At 46.2% G+C, this 22,474-nt stretch overlaps 1 protein-coding gene across 2 annotated transcripts in view; it reads left to right on the top strand.

The window, feature by feature from the left end:
• The window catches only part of SFXN5 (sideroflexin 5), a 354,774-nt gene that overhangs the window by 135,218 nt on the left and 197,082 nt on the right, over positions 1 to 22,474 (top strand). For both annotated transcript variants that reach the window (XM_040335556.1, XM_040335557.1), the window contains exons 8-9: positions 8,035 to 8,091; positions 12,448 to 12,513. In XM_040335556.1, coding sequence (XP_040191490.1) covers positions 8,035 to 8,091; positions 12,448 to 12,513 — 123 coding nt within the window. The remainder of the gene's footprint in view (positions 1 to 8,034; positions 8,092 to 12,447; positions 12,514 to 22,474) is intronic.

Genomic DNA, 22,474 nt, shown 5'->3' with positions numbered 1-22,474 from the left:
GATTACTGCAGATCCTTTGTGGTTTGTTTATGGAGGGTCTGCAAGTCAAATGCTTCAGGCACCATGGCAGGACAGTGGAGAATTTGTGTGAAGTCCTGCAATTCTTTCCTCTGTAGGGAGATAATTAGAAATGGAATCTCTATCTTAAGACACCTTTCACACTGAGGTGCTTTTGCGCTACAAATAGCTCATGATGCTTCCCATTCATTTCAATGGATGCTTTCACACTGGGGCGGTGAAAAAAAGTCCTGCAAGCAGCATCTTTGGGCCATGTTTTGGAGCGTTTAAAAAAAGCACCTAAAAAACACCCCTCTCCATTGAAAAGAATGGGAAGAGCTTCAAAAGCGTCGCAAAAAGGTTCTTTCTTTTTTTTTTAAGGTCGCGTTGTCACGTGACCTTAAAAAAAGCACACCGCTAGTGCCTTAAAGGCACTTGAAAAGTGCCGCAAAAGTGCCCCATGTTTTATGGGCAGTTTTTGAAGCGCCTCAGTGTGAAAGGGGTCTTAAGGTAAAAACGACTAAACTGAGGTGTAACAGACCCAGTATCTTATCTGCAGACTCTCCTACCTAATGTGTCAAGGTGAGGAGTTGACATTTATAGCATTGGGGAGTAGGGATGAGCTCTGGCGTGTTCACACTCCACGTGCAGAGCCCGCCAAGAAGTCAGCACAGCGCTGCGCTAATCACAGGCAGGGAGACATTGTCCCGAAGCTCGGCTGCAGAGATCGGGGAATGTCTTCCTGACGGTGATTAGCGCAGCGTAGTGCCAACTTCCTGGCGGGCTCTGCACGTGGAGTGTGTGAACACGCCGGAGCTCATCCCTATTGGGGAGTCTACAAGATAGAGCAGCCATATATCATGAGACTGAGAGCTTCCCTAAAAAGGGCAAATGCTATTTAAATTTTTTTTGTCCAAAAAGCCTGAAGTCTGTATATTGTTACAGATGGAATTATTTCCTTCCCTTGTATGGTTTTCTTCCTCTTTCCTTTCTCCATCCCGTCTTTCCCTTATTTCTTTGCTTTCCTGCTTCCATTCCTTTTGATCCCTTACCCTTCCTTCCTTCTTTCCCATTCTTTTTTCCTTTCCTTTTTTCTTTACTTTTCTTTTCCTTTCTTCCCTTCCTTCTCTCTTTATTTTCCCTTTCTTCTGTTACCTTTCATTCCGTTCCCCTTTTCCCTTTACATTCCTCTATCTTTACATTTCTCTTCCTTACAGTTTCTTCCTTTACATTCCTCTTCATTTCCCTTTCTTCTTTTACCTTCCTCTTCCATTCTCTTTCTTCCTTTACCCTCCACTTTCTTTCCATTTCTTCCTTTACCCTCCTCTTTCTTTCCATTTCTTTCTTTAGCTTTCTCTTCCTTTACCTTTCTTATCATTTGACCTTTCTTTCTTTCTTTCTTTCTTTCTTTCTTTCTTTCTTTCTTTCTTTCTTTCTTTCTTTCTTTCTTTCTTTCTTTCTTTCTTTCTTTCTTTCTTTCTTTCTTTCTTCCTTTTCCTTCCTTTTCCTTCCTTTTCCTTCCTTTCTCTTCCTTTCTCTTCCTTTCTCTTCCTTTCTCTTCCTTTCTCTTCCTTTTCCTTCCTCTTTCTTTCCATTTCTTTCTTTAGCTTTCTCTTCCTTTACCTTTCTTATCATTTGATCTTTCTTTCTTTTCTTTCTTCCTTCCTTCCTTCCTTTTTTTCTTCCTTTTCCTTCCTCTTTCTTTCCATTTCTTTCTTTAGCTTTCTCTTCCTTTACCTGTCTTATCATTTGACCTTTCTTTCTTTCTTTCTTTCTTTCTTTCTTTCTTTCTTTCTTCCTTTCTTCCTTTCTTCCTTCCTTCCTTCCTTCCTTCCTTCCCTCCTTCCTTTTCCTTCCTCTTTCTTTTTTTCCCCTTTCTTTTGTTACTTTTACTTTTCATTCCTTTCCCCTTTTCCCTTTACATTCCTCTTCCTTACCCTTTTTTCCTTTACATTCCTCTTCCTCACCCTTTTCTTCATTTTACATTCCTCTTCCTTTCCCTTTCTTATTTTACCTTTAACTATTCTCTTTCTTCTTTTACCTTCCTCTTCCATTCTCTTCCTTACTTTCCCTTTCTCAACTATTCTTTTTATTTCATTTACCCTCCTCTTACTTTTCCTTTCTTTAGCTTTCTCTTCCTTTACCTTTCTTTCTTCCTTCCCCTTCCTTCCTTTATTCCTCTTTCTTCCTTTACCTTCCTCTTTCTTTTCCCTTTCTTCTGTTTGCCTTTTTCATTCCTTTCACCTTTCCCTTTACATTCCTCTTTAATTCCCTTTCTTCCTATATATTTCTCAACTATTCAATTTTTCTTCCTTTACCCTCCTCTTTCTTTCCCTTTCTTTATTTCTCCTCCTTTACCTTTCTTATCCATTACCTTTCTCTTCCTTTACCCTTTCTTCCTCCCTTCTCCCTCTTTCTTTCCTTCCTTTTTCCCCCTTTTTTTTCTTTCTTCCCCTTTTCTCTTCCCCTTTCTCTTTCTTCCTTTTTCCTTTCTCTTTCTTCCTTTTTCCTTTCTCTTTCTTCCTTTTTTCCTTTCTCTTTCTTCCTTTTTCCTTTCTCTTTCTTCCTTTTTCCTTTCTCTTTCTTCCTTTTTCCTTTCTCTTTCTTCCTTTTACACTCCTTTTTTTTTCTCTTTCTATTTTTTTCCTTCCTCTTCCTTAGTTTGTGTTCTCTTCCCTTCCTTAGTTTCTTTACCTTTCTCTGCCTTTCACCTCTTTTCTCTGCCTTACATTTCTTTCTTCCGTTCCCTATCTTTCCCTTCCTTCCTTCCTGCTACAACCTGAACTTCGGATTTTCCTTTCCAGCATTGCATTGTGTCTATCAGTCAAGTCTTGTGTTGACCGCATTGCATTGTAAAATTACAACAAGGCCTTGGCGTGTCTCGGCACCTCGGATGTAGTCCCAAGTTTCTTATACAATCAGCCTGTGATTCCTGAACACTGTGATGCCTGTAGTTGGTGCTCTGTGCAGTCTTTGTGCCGATGTAGTTGGATCTCTGTTGGCTGCTCGTTAATTTGCAGTTATTGGTGGCTTTTAGCTGCAGCTTGCTGGCTCCTGTAAGGGGAATAGATTCACACCTTTCCCTGACAGCCCCCCACAGTGCTTCCCTCGTTTAATCTAATCTGTCCCTTAGCAAAGAACGTTCAATAATTTTCCAATTATGGCAAATTCACCAAGACCTTCATCTAGTTCAGCAGCCAAGACAATAAAGATCTGCCAAAGAGGAATTCTGCTCTTTGTACCTTCTCCTCCCACATATCCTGATACATCGTTATAGAGGTCGCAATTAGCATTTTATATTTAATTGGAAATGTAATTTCAGGCTGTATTTCCTATTTATAGGTTTGATCATTTCCCTAATGGGTTGGCCAAGGTTGACCATACAGATCAATATTTGAGAAGATATGAAACGATTGAGTTCTCATGCATCTATTCTTTATTAGCCACTTACCGACCGCCGCACGGCTATATACGTCCTGACTTTGAAGAGGGATATCTCGGTAATGGCAGCAGCTGGTACCACAACCGAGGTATCCATCTCTTCAGGTGGTGGTTCGGTTAACGATAATGGTGGTCTCTGCGGCAGATTCACCGTTGGCGGCGGCGGGAGAGGGGCCCCTCTCCCTCTGCTCTCCCGCGCCCTCCGCCGCTTACCGGAGCCAACGTTAGCGGAAGAGGCGATCGGGTCCTATCTGTGGCTGGGTATGGAGACAAGTCAGGGGAAGATGGCCCCCACCCGTCTCCATACCATAGCAGGAGCGGAAGCGACGTCAAAACGTCTCTTCCACCCATAGCTCTTAAAGGGCCGTTTTTATTTTTGTAATTTTTTCAAATTACAATTTTTTTTTCTTTTTTATTGCGTTTTAGTCTAAATATGAGATGTGAGGTCTTTTTGACCCCAGATCTCATATATAAGAGGCCCTGTCATGCTTTTTTCTATTACAAGTGATGTTTACATTCCTTGTAATAGGAATAAAAGTGACCCCAATTATTATTATTTTTTTTAAAACTGTGTAAAAATAAATAAAATCAAGTAAAATAAATAAGAAAAAATAAATACATTTTTTTTAAAGCGTCCCGTCCCGATGAGCTCGCGCGCAGAAGCGAACGCATACGTGAGTAGCTCCCGCATATGAAAATGGTGTTCAAACCACACATGTAAGGTATCGCCGCGATCGTTGGCGTGACAGCAATAATTCTAGCCCTAGACCTTCTCTGTAACTCAAAACATGCAACCTGTAGAATTTTTTTAAACAACGCCTATGGAGATTTTTAAGGGTAAAAGTTTGACACCATTCTACGAGCGGGCGTAATTTTGTAGCGTGACATGTTGGGTATCGATTTACTCGGCGTAACCTTATCTTTCACAATATAAAAAAACTGGGATAACTTTACTGTTGTCTTATTTTTTTAATTAAAAAAAGTGTTTTTTTTTCCTAAAAAAGTGCGCTTGTAAGACTGCTGCGCAAATACGGTGTGACAAAAAGTATTGCAATGACCGCCATTTTATTCTCTAGGGTGTTCGAATTGTTTTTTTACAATGTTTGGGGGTTCTAAGTAATTTTCTAGCAAAAAAAATTTTTTTTTTAACGTGTAAACACCAAGTCTGAAAAACATGCTCGGTCCTTAAAGCGGGGGTTCAACCTAAAACATCTACATACCATTACATCCAGCATACTGCTGACATCAACAGTATGCTGGATTTTTTTTTTTTTCGCTGTACTTACGTTTTTTCGTTGTTTTCACCCGGCTTCCGGGTTCTCGCTCCCCCGGGGAGTAGGCGTTCCTAAGACGACGCATAGATGATTGACGTGCAGGTAAAGCGCGTCATCGCCTTCCAAAAATATCCGAGGGGGACTCGGCACTTTACGGCGCCTGCGCAGTCAGCTCTACACGGCAGGCGCCGTAAAGAGCCGAGTCCCCGTCGGATATTTTCGGAAGGCGATGACGCGCTTTACCCGCACATCAATAGTCTCCTGGGAGGATCAACACTCACTCCAAGGAGACATTGCGCAGAGCTCCCCGTCGGGGAAAAGGAGCGACACGCCCACTCCCCGCAAGGAAGAAGACCCGGAAGTGAGGCTGAAGACAGGTAAGTGTCCACATAAAAAAAAAAAAATGACAACGCTACAAGCCTTTATTAAGGCTGGAGATAGGTTAACTAAAAAGTTTATTTTGAGGGTGAACCTCCGCTTTAAGTGGTTAAAATGCAAGTGAACGACCCACAATTTATACAATTGGGGATCTTTTTTCAATCATAGCAGATGTATAATACACGGTAATGGCCCTGCATGTCCTGTCATTCGTGTCTATACCATTTGCCATAGGCTTTCTGTAGAACCTGATTTTCCAATAAATAAAGCAGAGGAGTGGCCACACACAGGTGCCAACATTCTGACTCCTTTCACCTTTTCCCCCCAATACACAGTAATTGACAGGAGAAAGGGGTTTTGGTTTTATTCCCACAATGCACTACAATGACGGTACTGGGTGCAGGCAGGGCTCAGCAGAGTTCCCCCATAGAATGGGAGCCTGTCCTGTTGTTCGTGAGCCGAAGAGGTTAAATCGGAGACTGTTGTGATCCCACACGCAGCACGGTGACATGTGTTTGTCACTGTCATTGTGGTGACATTTAAAAAGCTGTCGTGGGCTCCGATGCCTCCTGTGTGGATCAGAAGGGCCGTCTGTTCCCTGGAATAAATACCCGGGATCCAGCAGGGACTTCCGCCTCTCCTCTGACAGCTATGACTGTACGCTTAAAGGGGGTTCTGGTTCACCTTTTACGCTCAGCCATTAGATAGGTAAGGCTGTACCCCAGCCAGGTATAAAAGACACAGCTACGTGTTCATTTATGTATTATTAAATGTATATTTTAATATGTGAAATGTAAGTACCTGAATTTCATCTGGTGCCACCCTCTTGGAATCGCCTGTCTGGGTTGAGGGAGAAAATGCACAAGAAGTCAGAGGTACAGAGAGATGAGCTCATGCTACTTCTTCGTTCACTGTCCAGTCACAGGCTGGTGCAGGGACAAGACCTGTAAGCGCTACTTAGTGCTGAACCCTTTTTCCCATTTCTTTTTTTCCCATACAGGGTGGCTGTGCCCGCACTGCTTGGGTTAACTGCTCGTTTTTATCTAGGCGTTCGGAAAGCCGAGATATACTCGCCTAATCCTTCGAACCTCCCAGTGTAAGACCGGTCCTTTTGGCTCCAGCTACCCCCCCCCCCCCAGTGGACTGTCCCTGATGTCATTACGCCCATAGACCGGCTGTGGACATGAAGACGTCAACCGCTGGATGTGGGGGAGTGCTGTTTTCCAGAGAATTGGGTGACTATAGGCTCTGTGTTTACCCCAAGATAAAACAAACAGTTAACCCATGCAGTGTGGGCAAAGCCCCTCTGCACCAGGAAAAAATATTTTCCCTGGACATGGGCTTTAAAGTTGTTGGAAACCTCTGCAATGAGAAATGAACAAAGAATATTCTTCTATAGTGTGTACTTGCCTTGATCCAAATCACCTACACCCCCTCCTGCTAGATACTTCCTAACCCTAGCTATAAGGTCCAATCTACAACCCATCTCCTCCTGCTAGGTGCTATGAGCTTCCTAACCCTAGCTATGAGGTCCTATCTGCACCCCCCTTCTGCTAGGTGCTTCCTAACCCCAGGTATGAGGTACAATCTACACCCCTTTCCTGCTAGGTGCTTCCTAACCCTAGCTAGGAGTTTCGATCTACACCCCCCTCCCCTCCTGCTAGGGTCTATGAGCTTCCTAACTCTAGCTATGAGGTCCGATTTATACCCTCCCCTCCTGCTAGGTGCTTCCTAACCCTAGCTATGAGGTCTGAATACAGCCCCCTCCCCTCCTGCTAGGTGTTATGAGCTTCCTAACTCTACCTATGAGGTCCGATCTACAGCCCCTTCCCTCCTGCTAGGTGCTTCCTAACCTTAGCTTTGAGGTTTGAACTACATCCCATCCCCTCCTCCTAGGTGCTTCCTAATGCTAGCTATAAGGTCCGAAACTACAACCCCTCCCTTCTTCTTAGGTGCTTCTTAACGCTAGCTATAAAGTCTGAACTGAACCCCTGCTCTCTTGCTCCTCTTACTAACCCTAGCTACGAGGTCCTAACTATACCCCCTCCTCACCTGCAGGTGCTATGTGCCTCCTAACCCTAGCTATGAGGTCCAAACTATACCCTCTCCTATCTTGCTAAGTGACAGGTGGTTCCTGACCCGAACTATGAGGTCCAAACTACACCTCCTTTTCCTTTTGTTAGGTGTTAATTCCTTCCTAACCCCAGCTATGAGGTCCAAACTATACCCCCTCCCCTCCTGTTAGGTGCTAACTCCTTCCTAACCCCAACTATGAGGTCCGAATTACACCCCTTCCCATCCTGCTGCAATGGATCAGACAACAGCTGTGAAGGAGACAGATGCTTCATAACAGCAGCTTGTCTCGGCTTTGAGCACGTTACAGAGACAAGCAGCGGCAAGAGGAATGCAAAGTCCGATACCTTCCTTCTGCATTCCTCTTGCTGTTTCTTGTCTTGGCAAAGTGCTCAGAATTGAGACAAGCTGCTATTATGAAGCGTCTGTCTTGTTTCTAGCTGTTGTCTGATCTGTCATAGGAGGGGTGCAGTTCGGACCTCATAGCTGGGGTTAGGAATCCGCTAGAAACATGGGATGAAGTGCTACTTGGACTTCGTTCCATATGGGATGGAACAATAAAAAAATTATAGATCTTCTTCGGTTTTGAAGAAAACTGTTGAAGCCACTAGGTTTAAGGACTGTGAAGCTCTTGTTGGATTATCTCCATCTCTGTCAGAAAGTATAGAAATTGCAGTGTTGTAAATAGGCAGAATGGATGTTTAGATTGTGGTGGTTGGCAAACATGTCCTCCAGTTCCTGTCCTTCTTCCCTATGGTTGGTGGAAGATGTAGCCTTGTATTTGTGACTTGTGTCTTCTGTTGCCTTCTCTCCAGGTTGTGTGGTGCCCTTTCCCATTAACACGTTCTTCTCCTCTCTCTCTCTTCTACAGTGGCTGAATCAAAGTCACAATGCAGGTGTCAACTATGCAAATCGCAATGCTACCAAGGTGAGAATCCATAGGAGGGTTGCTCTGATTGTCTGTGACCGCGACGTTTAGGCCTCATGCTGCTAAACTAATTATATCCTGCGAGAAGGTCTAAATGATGGCAGAAAGCTCCTCGCCCCGAGTACAAGGCAAACCCACACCCAGCTGCTGCATGCATTTCCAATGAGAAGCTCTCATTCCAAGAGTCCTCTCCACCAAACTGTTTGACATGTACGAGGGACACTTCCTACCCTAAATGTTGTGCAGACCATACAACCACATCATGGTCATTCTCCTTCCCAAATCCTCCGCACCAAACCATGTTTGACCATGTACAGCAGCATTGTACAATATTTCATTTTTTCTTTTTATACACACACCATATGCTGACCAGCCATAGCTTTATGACCACCGACCAATATAGTGAATACTCCCGATACTTTTTTTCAAGTACTCGCCGATACCAATTACCGATACTTTTTTTTAATCTCATGTGACAGTGGCCCGGATTCAGAAAGATTTGCGCTCTATTTGTGGAGGCGCAGGGCAACGATTTTGCCCTGCGCCCTCGCAAATATTTTGCGCTGCCCTCGATTCACGGAGCAGTAGCTCCGGAAATTGCGAGGGCGCGCCGGCAAAATTGCCCGGCGTAAGCGCGCGCAATGTAAATGATCCCGCCGGGGGCGGGAATCATTTAAATTAGGCGCGCTCCCGCGCCGAGCATACAGCGCATGCTCCGTCGGGAAACTTTCCCGACGTGCATTGCGGCAAATGACGTCGCAAGGACGTCATTTGCTTCAAACTGAACGTGAATGTCGGCCAGCGCCATTCACGGATCACTTACGCAAACGACGTCAAATTCGAACGGCGTGACGCGGGAACGACGGGTATCCTTTAGCATTGGCTGCCCCTACTTTTAGCATGGGCAGCCTTACGCTAAAGACGCCGTACGCAACCGACGTAACTTGCGTACGCAGGGGGCGCGCAACATTGTGAATCGGCGTAAGTATGCAATTTGCATACTATACGCTGACCACAATGGGAGCGCCCCCTAGCGGTCATCGCAAGAATGCAGCCTAAAATCTGCGTGGCATAAGAGCCTTATGCCACGCAGATTTTAGGCTGCAGTCGGCGTAACGAGTTCTCTGAATCAGGAGAACTCGTTACGCCGGCGCAAGTCAGCAATTGCGCTGCGTAACTATGGTTACGCAGGCGCAATTGCTTTCTGAATCCGGGCCAGTGTTTTTTATTTATTTTTTTACAATTTATTTTATTTTTTGTTTGTTTTTTTTAGAATGCTTTCTTTTTTTTAGAGGGGTGGGGGCAGTGTGGTTTTTTTTTTATTACATTTTTTATTATTTTTTTAAAACCTTTTTTTATTATTTTTATTATTATTTTTATCAGCCTTGTTGGCAGGCTTTGGTTGAGTTATCAGGGGTCTTAAAGCGGTTGTATACCCGCTGTAATTTATTTTTATTTTTTTGTTAAACCTGAAAAGCAAAAGCCATAATCAGCTAGTATTCACCGCATACTAGCTGATTATGAAATACTTGCCTTGGAACGAGGTGAGAGGAACTTACCTGGTCCACGCCGAGGGAGATGTCATCTTTCCTCGCCGTGTCTTCCGGGGTATCGCTGATCCACCGCTGTGATTGGCTGGAGCGGCGATGTCGTCATTCCTGTAAGGTTTAGGAGATATTCTTTTATACCTACAGGTAAGCCTTATTATAGGCTTACCTGTAGGTTAAAGTGGTAGTACAGAGTTTACTACCACTTTAACAGACCCCTGACATCTCCCCTTTGAGACAGGGAAAGGGACTAAGGACACAGATTCCCCAGTCCCTTTCTCTGCAGCCTCAGCTGCGCTGAAAATGAATGGAGAAAAGACAGAGGCTCCTCTTCATTCATAAACTGAAACATCGTAAACACAGTTTACAATGTTTCAGTTATGTGAATGGACAATGTCGGTGATCACATTCCGAACAGTAAGGAGCCGGATTTACCAGCTCCTACCTACGCTCTCCACCATGACAGATTGAGGGGGGTGGAGGAGCAGCACGGTGGGGGACGGCAGCACGGAGGGGGACGGCAGCACGGAGGGGGACGGCAGCACGGAGGGGGACACGGAGGGAGACCGCAGCATGGAGGGGGACAGCAGCAGAATGGAGGGGGGCTGGAGGAGGATACGGGAAAAGTCAGCGGTGATCGTGTGTGGGGTAGTTACAAGCACAGATTACCGCTGATTTCACTAAAGCAGCTGAAAGCCGCGGGGGTGGGGTAGGTTAGAGAGAGAGAAGCAGAGAAACGGCTGTCAGACTTTTAAATCTATACAGCGGTGATCGGTGCTTGTAACTCCCCCACCGTACTGATCACCCCTGACAGTACAAGTATCGGGTGAAGCATCGGGAACATTTGCCCGAGTACAAGTACTCGGGCAAATGCTCGGTAGCGATACTGATACTTGTATCGGTATCGGGACAACCCTAGTGAATACCATTGATTAGCATGTAAAAGTGGGTTGGATATATTAGACAGGGCAGCTGTTAGAAATTACGGGGCCCCATACAGCCAATCTGACAGGGCCCCCCTTCCAAATAATCAGAGGTTACCATGCTTCAGTTATGAATGAACACAGTGAGTGATCAGTAACAATCACTCATTGTATTCAATCGGGAAAGAAGGGGCTGGTAATAATGACATATTTACAGGACCCTTCCCACCGCTCTGCATCCTGAAGGCTCTTGTGTGCTTGAGGGAAGGGAAAGATGGAAGCCGGTGTTGTGACGAGAAATGACCCCTGTCGAATAATGCTCGCCCTGTACTGTAAAGGCGCAGCGCTTGTGCAGTACGGAGCACGACGGAGCCACCGAAAGTCTCCGAGCATGAACGGCTGTAGACTGCGCCTGTGCAAAGACGATGATACTGTGCCGCACGTTCCTGATGCTCGTGCAACTCTGCAAGGGGCAGGTGTATCATTGATTGAAGTGTGTGGGGGGCGGATGTGTTATGTAGTTGAATAGGCCCTGCAAACCCGCCCATCAACATTGAAAAACCAGCCCTTATCAGCTCTGCCCATCATTCTAAAATACGGCCTCTTCTGTAGGCATCCGCCCCTCACGCGCTTCAATCAATAATACACCCGCCCCTTGCAGAGTTGCACGAGCATTTGGAACATGTGACACAATATCGTCGCCTTTGCACAGGCGCCGTGTACAGCTGTTCATGTTCGGAGACTTTCGGCGGCTCCGTAGTGCTCCATACTGCACAAGCGCTGCGCAGTGCAGGGCGGGCATTATTCGACGGGGGTCATTTCTCGTCAGAACACTGGCAGCACTGCAGCGGTAGAGGGAGCAGGGGGGCCTGGGCAGCAGGGAGAAATGTTTGGTACACAGGGTGGGTGATCGGTGCGGCTGTTACTGGAACTGTTCCTTTGTATGGCTCTCTCTGCAGCAGCTGAAAGCTGGCAGGAGGGAGAGGAGAAGAAGCTGCAGAGAGCCATAGAGGGGATCAGTTCCAGTAATTATCCCATCATGGTGCCCACATCTAATTCACCCTGTGCCCCCCCCTACTGGCCCAGGCCCCGTACAGGAGGACCAGTGGTATCGCCTTATCCATGGCCCTGATATTAGACAGCAAGTAAACATGTTGTCCCTGAAGTTGATGTCTTGAAAGCACAAAATGAGCATTATAGCTATATAGCCCTGCAACAAACTGGCCACCAAGCGTGACAGGGGCTTCACCTCTGCAGCTAAAGGGGGAGCAGTTAGGGGGAAGCTTAACCACGGTTATCCCGATCATAGTTCAGAAAACCTTGCAGCTAACTATGACGCCACCTCCTGAGAAATAAATAAAGGTATAAAAATAAAAAATTGGGCATGCTTTGTGAATGGGAGCACATAACCAATGCAGAGTTTGCCCAGATATAATGCTTGTTTCCCTATCTACTGATCACCAAATGGATTGAGTTATTAGTTGTGTCCTTTTCCAGAAGAGCCCAGAATACATATGGTGGGGCCCTGTAATGTTACTAGCAGTCGCGGCCTGTCCAAGCACCCAACCTCTAATCTGCATGCAGGGCGCCGGACGCATGGATTTCAATGTTTTTTTTTTTTTTTTTTTAAAGCACGTGATCAGAGCCTAAAGGCTCTAATTGGCTCCAAAAAAGGGTGGGCTCAGGGCGCAGAGCACTGTGCCCTGAGCCCACCCAGTTGCCACCTTCCTGTCTGTCTCCTTCAAGGGTGGGGGGGGGTCTTGTTGGTTTGCCACCCCCCCCAAAATATTGAGCACCGACCACCACTGGTTACTAGGAACACGCATGTAGACTGTGAAATCCTCTTGTGATGCAATTTCCTGACTCTTTCATTACTGTCTTCTCAGCCTTCTCCAACATCCAAGTTCATACTGGGATATACTGGAGCTGTGATCAGCGCGGTCTCTATAGCGGTAAGTGTCGGAGCATGATTATTGTTTTTTTTGGGTTTTATGGAATTTTGGTCAGGTCTGGAGAGTCCATCGATCGACTTGGGGACAATCAGCCTGCCCATACATGAATCGATACTCTGCTGAACCAGCCAAGATTCAAACCCATCTTTGGCTGGCTTAGGATAGTGAAGTGACAAGAGAGCAAGCTGCATGGAAAAGTGGTGAAGGAACCAGTTATAGAATATGGTGATGAGATTGGCATAGTGGAAAAAAAAATAATAATAATAAACTGTATTAAATTGTCATACAAATATATATTTGAAATGAAATCTTTATTATTTTTTTGGCAATATCATGGCGTGGGAAGATTTCTGCCAGTCACAGGCTGTGTCATGCCCCTCCAGCCTGTGTCTAATGCCGTGTACAGACGATTGAAAATTCCAACAACAAAACAGTTTTTTTCCGATGGATGTTGTCGGAAATTCCCGAACGCCAAGAACGCAGTGACGTACAAGACGTACAACGGCACTATTAAAGGGAAGTTCAATACCAGTCGTGTTAGTAGAAGTTTGGTGAGAGACGGTTCACACTTTTCAACCTTGTGCTTTTCAGTGCGTTACAGCGTGACGAATGTGCTATCTCCATTACGAACGCTAGTTTTACCAGACCGATCGCTTCCGTCTCGTACTTAATTCAGAGCTTGCGTGGAATTTTGTGCGTCGGTATTGGCCACACACGATTGGAATTTACGAGAACGGATTTTGTTGATTTTTGTTGTCGGAAATTCCGACAGCAAATGTCCGATGGAGCCTACACACGGTCGGAATTTCTGACAAAAAGCTCCAATCGAACATTTGTTGTCGGAAATTCCGAACGTGTGTACGCAGCATTAGAATAATGGAGGTGAAGCCTCCATCGATCTACATGTAACATCCCGCCCCCATTGTGTTTAGCTGGTTAGTGGGCATGGAGGAGAAGGGAGGGAGTGGGCTGTCATTTACCACTGTGTATACGCCCACATTTGTGACTCTATAGTCACATGGGCTGCTCAGATGTGATAGGGAGGAAATGCTCAGCACAGAAACTCACTGAAAACTGAGCATGTGCAGAGTTGCCGCCACTGCTCTGCAAAATCTCTAGCTGAATTGGGGACATGGACAGAATGGGGAGAAAGAGAGCATCAGGATCAACAAGGTTTTTTGCAGAATACAGAAAACAAATCTCATAGTGACTGAGTGAGTGTGAACAGTATGTAATACACCATTTATTAATACAGTGGAACCTCGGATTACGAGCATAATCCGTTCCAGGAGAATGCTCGTAATCCAAAGTACTCGCATATCAAAACGAGTTTCCCCACTGAAGTCAATGAAAACGAAAATAATTAATTCTGCATTGACTTCAATGGCATGCAATACCGCATGCGGGCAGAGGCAGGGGGGCACCGGAGAGCCTTGGAAACGGCCGAAAAGGCCAGAGGACAGCTCGGCTGACCTTGGCAAATCTCGGAAAGACGTTGTTCCCGAGATCTGCCGAGGTCAGCCAAGCTGTCCTCGACCTTTCCGTGCATTTCCGAACGGCACCGATCGGCGACGTTCGGCTCTGCTCGGCTCCAGCGCCCCTCCACCCAAACGCGGTACTGCACACTGCTTTGGCCTGAATCATGTTCATTTTGCGAGACAACACTCGCAAACCGAGTTACGATTTCTAAAAATACAGTGCTCATGTTGCGAAACGCTCGTTAACCGCGTTACTCACAATCCGAGGTTCCACTGTAGTGTTTTATGATGTGGGTTAAGTGGCACCATAAAGTAAAAAACTTTCTGACTTTAGAACCACTTTAACCTCCCTGGCGGTATGATTCTTTCTGAAAAAAACATGCTGAAAGCGGTACAATTATTTTGCAAGGAAATTTGGTGTTTTATACTGTAGGCCTGTAATTCTTAGGAATAACTCACTTAAATCTGACCAAACAAGAATCTAGTAGGCATCCCGGGTATGACATTTTTTTAAAAACAAAATTTTAAATTATAATATAATAAATAATTATAAATAATTATAGCCAGTAATAATATAATTAAAATAAAAATTATTCAATAATGTAATCAACTCAAAATCACTGAAATTTTCTCAGTTGCAGAATTGTTGCTGTCATTATTTTTTTTTTTTTTATGACGAATTTCCCCGCAAATCGCTATCGCACAATTCTGCAAGTGATTATAATTTATTATCGCTGTTTTCTAGCTGATCTAAAACCATTTTTGACATAAAAATACACTTTTGGTTGCTATGGACAATCTACAGTTTGCAGGGAGAAAGAACAGTTTTTATTATATAAAATAACATACAGGACAGACCACTAGGGACAAGGGGTGTGTGTTTTTTTTTACATACAGTACTGTAATCTATAAGATTACAGTATACTGTATGTATAGTGTTTGTTTACTTTTTTGAATTTGGCGCCGATCTCCGCTCCCGTGCGTCGTAACGTCGCAGGGAACGGAGATCGGCGGCACAGGAGGACGCTGTGTGAATCGAGCGAGGAGGTCCCGCTCGCTCACACAGCGCGGTGACATCGCTGGATCCAGGACAAGGTAAGCCAGCGCACGCTGCAGGCTCTGCATATCTACCCCAAGCGTGACTCGGGGTTACCGATCGCAGCAGAAAAAATCAACCCCGAGTCACGCTCGGGGATACCGCCAGGAGGGTTAAGGCTGCACTCAACACAACAAAGGCCCTCATTTACCTATTGAGAGTGAGAGGTGCCGTGTTCTTTTCATTGTGGGTTCACCGACATTCACTTAAAGTGGACCTCCGGTCTTCCCTTGTTGTACCGGCTCCTCTCCGAAAACAGACTTGACTTCGGGGCAGATGGGTCTTTACCCCTCGGGTGTTCGTCCTTTTGGAGAAGCCAGTCTCTGTATGTTTCCCAAGAACATTTCTGGACAATGCCATATTTGTACTGGCTATCTATGGTCCTCATGCAGACAGCTGTTGATTGTGAAAAGATGAATCCCACCATACAACGCTTTCAGTGCCCGCCACCCCTCTCTGCCAATCCCTCCATTGGCTTCCACTCGCCCAATGAATAAAATTTGAATTTCTAACAACATGCAAATCCAGCCACAACTTTGCCCGGAGCTACTTCATCAACCTCTCCTCAATACATCAACCAAACCCTCCTCTCCACCCTTCCCATGCTCGCCTCCAGGTCTTCTCCAGAGCCTCTCCTCTCCTCCATCCTCTGGAATTCCCTACCTCAATCTCTCCAGCTCATCTCCTACTTTGTGCAACTTCAGGAGATCCCTGATAAAGTTGGGCATACACTAGAAGAATTTCATCCAAAAACTTTTGTTTTAGGAGCACTCGTTCGCTTTTGGAATTGTAAGTAGGGGCACGCTGTGATCAGAGAATTGGAAGGAGCAGAATTGAAAAATTAATTTTTCTTTGGTCAGGAGATTACATTCATTCCAAAATCGAACGGTAGGGCCCCTTTTACACCAGGGGACCGATCTTGTCCACCTGTCTATTCTTTAGGTGGACCCGATTGGACCACCTATTGTTCTCTATGGGGCGGACGCATGTCAGCGGACATTTTCACTGTCACCCCCCGGAATCTGACTGGTCCGCTAAAAACAGACAGATGGAGATACGTTTGCCATCTGTCCGGTGGATCGGATTGGATGATGATTGAATAGAAACGGACATGCATTCTGTTTCCATCCAACCACCTCATAACAGAGCAGCGGGCTGTGTCCATGTCTGCTTTGCATGGCAGATCTGTCATCCGCCTGCTCAGTGGCTTACTTCCTGGTTTTCGTGCACCCCCCTGTTGATTGGCCACAGCACTAGTCTGTCAGCAGGATACAGCCAATGATCTTGGCTGTATACCTGCTGATCAGCTGTGGCCAATTATGGCACATACCTCTTGTGTGTTTGTAAACAGGACTCACAGGATCGACCAAAGAAGTTGAGTGCACGTGATCGCTGATGAGACCAAGATAAACTTATTTGGTTCAGATGGTGTCAGGCGTGTGTGGCGGCAACCAGGTGAGGAGGACAAAGACAAGTGTGACTCGCCTACAGTCAGGCATGTTGGTGGAAGTGTCAAGATCTGGGGCTGTATGAGTGCTGCCGGCACTGGGGAGCTACAGATCATTGAGGAACCATGAATGCCAACATGTACTGTGACATACTGAAGCAGAGCATGATCCCCTCCCTTCAGAGACTGGGCCGCAGGGCAGTATTCCAACATGATAACGACCCCAAACACACCTCCAAGAGGACCACTGCCTTGCTAAAGAAGCTGAGGGTAAAGGTGATGGACGGGCCAAGCATGTCTCCAGACCTAAACCCTATTGATCATGTGTGGGACTCCTCAAATGGAAGGGGGAGGAGCGCAAGGTCTCTAACATCCACCAGCTCTGTGATGTCGTCATGGAGGAGGGGAAGAGGACTCCAGTGACAACCTGTGAAGCTCTGGTGACCTCCATGCCCAAGAGGGTTAAGGCAGTGCTGGAAAATAATGGTGGCCACACTAAATATTGACACTTTGGGCCCAATTTGGACATTTTCACTTAGGGGTGTACTCAATTTTGTTGCCAGCGGTTTAGACATTAATGGCTGTGTGTTGAGTAATTTTGAGGGGACAGCAAATTTACACTGTTATACAAACTGTACACTCACTACACAACATTGTAGCAAAGTGTCATTTCTTCAGTGTTGTCACATGAAAAGATAGAAGAAAATATTTACAAAAATGTGAGGGGTGTACTTGCTTTTGTGAGATACTGTATGTATATATATATATATATATGTGTGTGTGTGTGTGTGTGTGTCGAGAGAGAGAGAGAGAGAGAGAGAGAGAGAGAGAGAGAGAGAGAGAGAGAGAGAGAGAGAGAGAGGGAGAACGAGAGAACGAGAGGGAGAACGAGAGAACGAGAGGGAGAACGAGAGAACGAGAGGGAGAACGAGAGAACGAGAGGGAGAACGAGAGAACGAGAGGGAGAACGAGAGGGAGAACGAGAGGGAGAACGAGAGAACGAGAGGGAGAACGAGAGAACGAGAGGGAGAACGAGAGAACGAGAGGGAGAACGAGAGAACGAGAGGGAGAACGAGAGAACGAGAGGGAGAACGAGAGAGAACGAGAGGGAGAGAGAGAGAACGAGAGGGAGAGAGAGAGAACGAGAGGGAGAGAGAGAGAACGAGAGGGAGAGAGAGAGAACGAGAGGGAGAGAGAGAGAACGAGAGGGAGAGAGAGAGAACGAGAGGGAGAGAGAGAGAACGAGAGGGAGAGAGAGAGAACGAGAGAGAGAACGAGAGGGAGAACGAGAGGGAGAACGAGAGGGAGAACGAGAGGGAGAACGAGAGAGAGAACGAGAGAACGAGAGAGAGAGAGAGAGAACGAGAGAGAGAGAGAGAACGAAAGAGAGAGAGAGAGAACGAGAGAGAGAGAGAGAACGAGAGAGAGAGAGAGAACGAGAGAGAGAGAACGAGAACGAGAGAGAACGAGAACGAGAGAGAACGAGAACGAGAGAGAACGAGAACGAGAGAGAACGAGAACGAGAGAGAACGAGAACGAGAACGAGAACCAGTGGTGATGAAATCAGACCAAAAGAAAGTTCTATTTGTGAGGAAAAAAAATTATATAAATGTTATTTTGCATTACCGCGCAATTGCCAGTTAAAGTACTGCATGGCCTGGTCATGAAGGGGGTAAAACCTTCAGGAGGTCAAGTGGTTAAATTGTATCTATAGATCCTGTAAAATAATAAAAATACAACGTTTTTAGGCTAAATAGAATGGTGATAAGTAGATGTCGGAATATAGCGGAGAAGGGAACACAAACATTGGCTCATTAGGCGAGGAATCAATATGGTCTTTGGCCTTCCTCCAGCATCGGAACAAATTAAGAAATAATTATTACTAATTGGAAAGTTCTTGAAGGTTAATTGGACTCGGGTCAGAGCCGTCTGTGCGCTCATCGCTCGGGGAGCTGAACGGTGGCGAGGGTTTAGGGCGGAGAGGTTTCGGAGCGGGCCCATGCTGAGGTCAGACAGGCCTATCATGTGACCGCGTCCGGGTCATGTGCACAGCGACCTTTCCATTTCAGTCTCTAGTCTGTAGTTTGATTGGAAGACGGAGTTCACATGAGAGACGGAGGCAGGGCTGTCCTCATAGCTACAGGTGCCATTGGGGTTGATTTATGAAACACACGGGCACCTCCTCCTCTCTCCAGCCCCCCCCCCTCTATCACCAATAGATTCATGCATAGCACAGTGGTGGCGTTTGATGGGCACAGTGGCGGCGTTTGGTCACAGTGGTGGCGTAGGATGGGCACAGTGGCTGCGTTTGATGGCACAATGGCTGCGCTCAATGGCACAGTGGCTGTGTTTTTCCTTTTTTTAACTACTTGCCGACCACCTGCACGGCTGTGCGAATCAGCGTCAATGTACATCATCTCTTTAAAAGGCTTTAGCAGGCACGCACGCACAGTGTCCCGGGGGCCTATGCACATTGCCAGCGTCCGCGTTTGATGGGCACAGTGGCTGCGCTTGATGGGCACAATGGCTGCGCTTGATGGCACAGTGGCTGTGTTTTTTCCTTTTTTTAACTACTTGCCGACCACCTGCACGGCTGTGCGAATCGGCGTCATTGTACATCAGCTCTTTGAAAGGCTTTAGCAGGCACGCGCGCACAGTGTCCCCGGGGCCTATGCGCATGGCCAGCGTCCGCAATGTCCACCGACCACCTGCGATCACTCCACAGAGAGCCAGAATGGGGGTCTGTCGATGTAAACAAACGGATCCCCATTCCGTCAGGGATGTAGAGGCTGTTCCTAGTGATCAGGAACAGCGATCTCTCTCTACTCCCAGGTAAGGATCAGCTCCAGCGTGTTCGCATAGAACACGTGCAGAGCCCGCCAGGAAGTGTGCACGGCGCTGTGCTAATCACAGCCAGGGAGACATTTCCCAATCTCTGCAGCCGAGCATCGTGAAATATCTCCCTGGCTGTGATTAGCACAGCGCCGTGCAGACTTCCTGGCGGGCTCTCCACTGTGCAGCCCAGCCCCCACAGTTAGGAAAACTTAACTCCTCGATCGCCCCCCTAGTGTTCACCCCTTCCCTGCCAAAGTCCTTTATACAGTAATCAGTGGCTATTTTTAGCTCTGATCGCTGTATAAATGTCACTGGTCCCAAAAAAGTATCAAGTGTCCAATCTGTCCGCCGCAATGTTGCAGTCCCGCTAAAAATCACCATTACTAGTAAAAAAAAATGTCATATATCCCCTATTTTGTAGACACAAAATTTTGGCGCTAACCAATCAATATACGCTTATTGTGATTTATTTATTTTTCTTACTAAAAATATGTAGAAGAATACCTATTGGCCTAAACCAGGGGTGCCTAACAAGTGGCCCGGGGAGCCATCTGTGACCAGCGAAGCCCTCTGATGTGGCCGGCGACCTCCTGCCTTGGGATAGCGGGTTCGCAAGCCCAAATCGCAGGTTTCTGACCCGTGTGAATCCAGCCTTAGGCACATTTCACATGATCGATTCAACCCACACAGACCCTCCATTCATCTCTATGGAGCAGCAGACTTGTGTCCATTTGCACCCACCTACCTCCAATCCACTAAAAAAAGGGAAGGGGGATCTGTCCCCTTCCATCTGGTTGGATCGGATTGAAGGATCCACAGAGTACAGTGGGCTGTGTCCGTGTCCGCTCTGCATATACAGAGCGGACACGGGTTCTGTCTTCCGCCTGCTCCACTTATTGTGGCCCGCGACCAGTTACCAAGTCGCTTATGTGGCCCCCGCTCTTCAAAAGGTTGGGCACCCCTGGCCGAAACTGATGAAGAAATTTTTTATTTTTTGGGGGGGATATTTATTACAGGAAAAAGTAAAAATGATTGCTTTTTTTTTTTTTTTTTAATTGTCGCTCTTATTTGGTTTATAGCGCAAAAAATAAAAACTGCAGAGGTGATCAAATGCCAGCAAAAGAAAGCTCTATTTGTGGGAAAAAAAGGACGTCAACTTTGTTTGGGTACAGGGTCGCACGACCGCGCAATTGTTAGTTAAAGAGACGCCTTGCCGAATCGCAAAAAATGGCCTGATCATTAACCACTTTCCGCCCGGTCAATAGCAGATTGACGTCCGGGATGTGGTTCTGAAGTCCTGCAGGATTTCATGCTGGCGCGCACAGCACAGCGATCGGTGATGCGGGGTGTCAGTCTGACACCATGCATCTCCGATCTCGGTGAAGAGCCTCTGGCGGAGCCTCTTTACCACGTGATCAGCCGTGTCCAATCATGGCTGATCACGATGTAAACAGGAAGAGCCAGACGCGAGTAGAGGAGAGCCGATCTGCGGCTCTCCTGACAGGGGGGGTTCGCACTGATTGTTTATCAGCGCAGCCCCCCCCCCCCCCCCCCCGATTCCCACACTGGACCACCAGGGAAGGGCAAAAAAATAAGGGGCAAAAAAAAAAAAAAAAGAGCAGTAATAAAAATAAAAAAAGGCCAGTAAAAAAAAAAGATGCCAATCCGTGCCCACAAATAGGCACTGACTGGCAACATGGATCCATCAGTGCCACCCCTCAGTGTCCATCAGTGCCACCCCACAGTGTGCATCAGTGCCACACCTCGGTGCCCATCCATGCCCAGTGCCCACCTATCAGTGCCCATCTGTGCCACCCATAAGTACCCATCAGTGCCACCCATAAGTGCTGCCCATGAGTGCCCATATGTGCCGCCCATGAGTGCCCTCAAATGCGACAGCGCTGAAAGCTGAAAACTGGCTTGGGCAGGAAGGTGCGTAAGTGCCTGGTATGGAAGTGGTTAACCACTTGAGGACTCGTGCACGACTATATACGTCCTCTTTTTGAAGAGGGATATCTCGGTAACGGCAGCAGCTGCTGCCACAACCGAGAGATCCACCTCTTCACACGCCGGTCTTTTGAACGATAATGGTGGTCTGTGCGGCGGATTCACCGCAAGATCACTGTTATCGGCGGCAGGAGAGGAGGTGATCGGGTCCTGTCTCCTGCTTGGCTGGGATACGAGTGAGGGCAAGATGGCCCCCACCCGTCTCCATAGCATAGCAGGGCGGAAGCGGCGTCAAAACGTCAATTTTTTTCAAATGACAATTTTATTTTTTATTTTTATTGCATTTTAGTCTAAATATGTGATCTGAGGTCTTTTTGACCCCAGATCTCATATATAAGAGGACCTGTCATGCTTGTTTTCTATTACAAGGGATGTTTACATTCCTTGTAATAGGAACAAAAGTGACCCATTTTTTTTGGTGTAAAAATTAATAAAATAAATTAAAATAAATAAGAAAACAAATTAGTTTTTTTTAAGGCGCCCCATCCCAACGAGCTTGCGCGCAGAAGCGAACGCATACGTGAGTAGCGCCCACATATGTAAATGGTGTTCAAACCGCACAAGTGAGGTATCGCCGCGATCGTTGGAGCGAGAGCAATAATTCTAGCCCTAGACCTACTCTGTAACTCAAAAGATGCAACCTATAGAATTTTTTTAAACCACGCCTATGGAGATTTTTAAGGGTAAAAGTTTGACGCCATTCCACAAGCGGGCGCAATTTTGAAGCGTGACATGTTGGGTATCATTTTACTCAGCGTAACATTATCTTTCACAAAATTGGGCTAACTTTACTGTTGTCTTATTTTTTTATAAAGAAAAGTGATTTTTTTCAAAAAAAAGTGCGCTTTTAAGACCGCTGCGCAAATACGGTGTGACAAAAAGTATTGCAAAGACCGCCATTTTATTCTCTAGGGTGTTAGAACCCCCCAAACATTATATATTGTTTTTTTTCTAAGTAATTTTCTAGCAACAAAATCTGTTTTAATCTTGTAAACACCGGGCCAGATTCACAGAAGTACGACGGAGTATCTGCTGATACTCCGGCGTACTTTCAAATTTGCCGCGTCGTATCTTTAGTTTGAATCCTCAAACCAAGAT

The sequence above is a fragment of the Rana temporaria genome, chromosome 1 (assembly GCF_905171775.1).
Source record: "Rana temporaria chromosome 1, aRanTem1.1, whole genome shotgun sequence".
In the NCBI taxonomy this organism is placed as follows: domain Eukaryota; kingdom Metazoa; phylum Chordata; class Amphibia; order Anura; family Ranidae; genus Rana; species Rana temporaria.
Note: the sequence above shows the minus strand (reverse complement) of the source record. Positions and strands in the feature narration are given on the sequence as shown.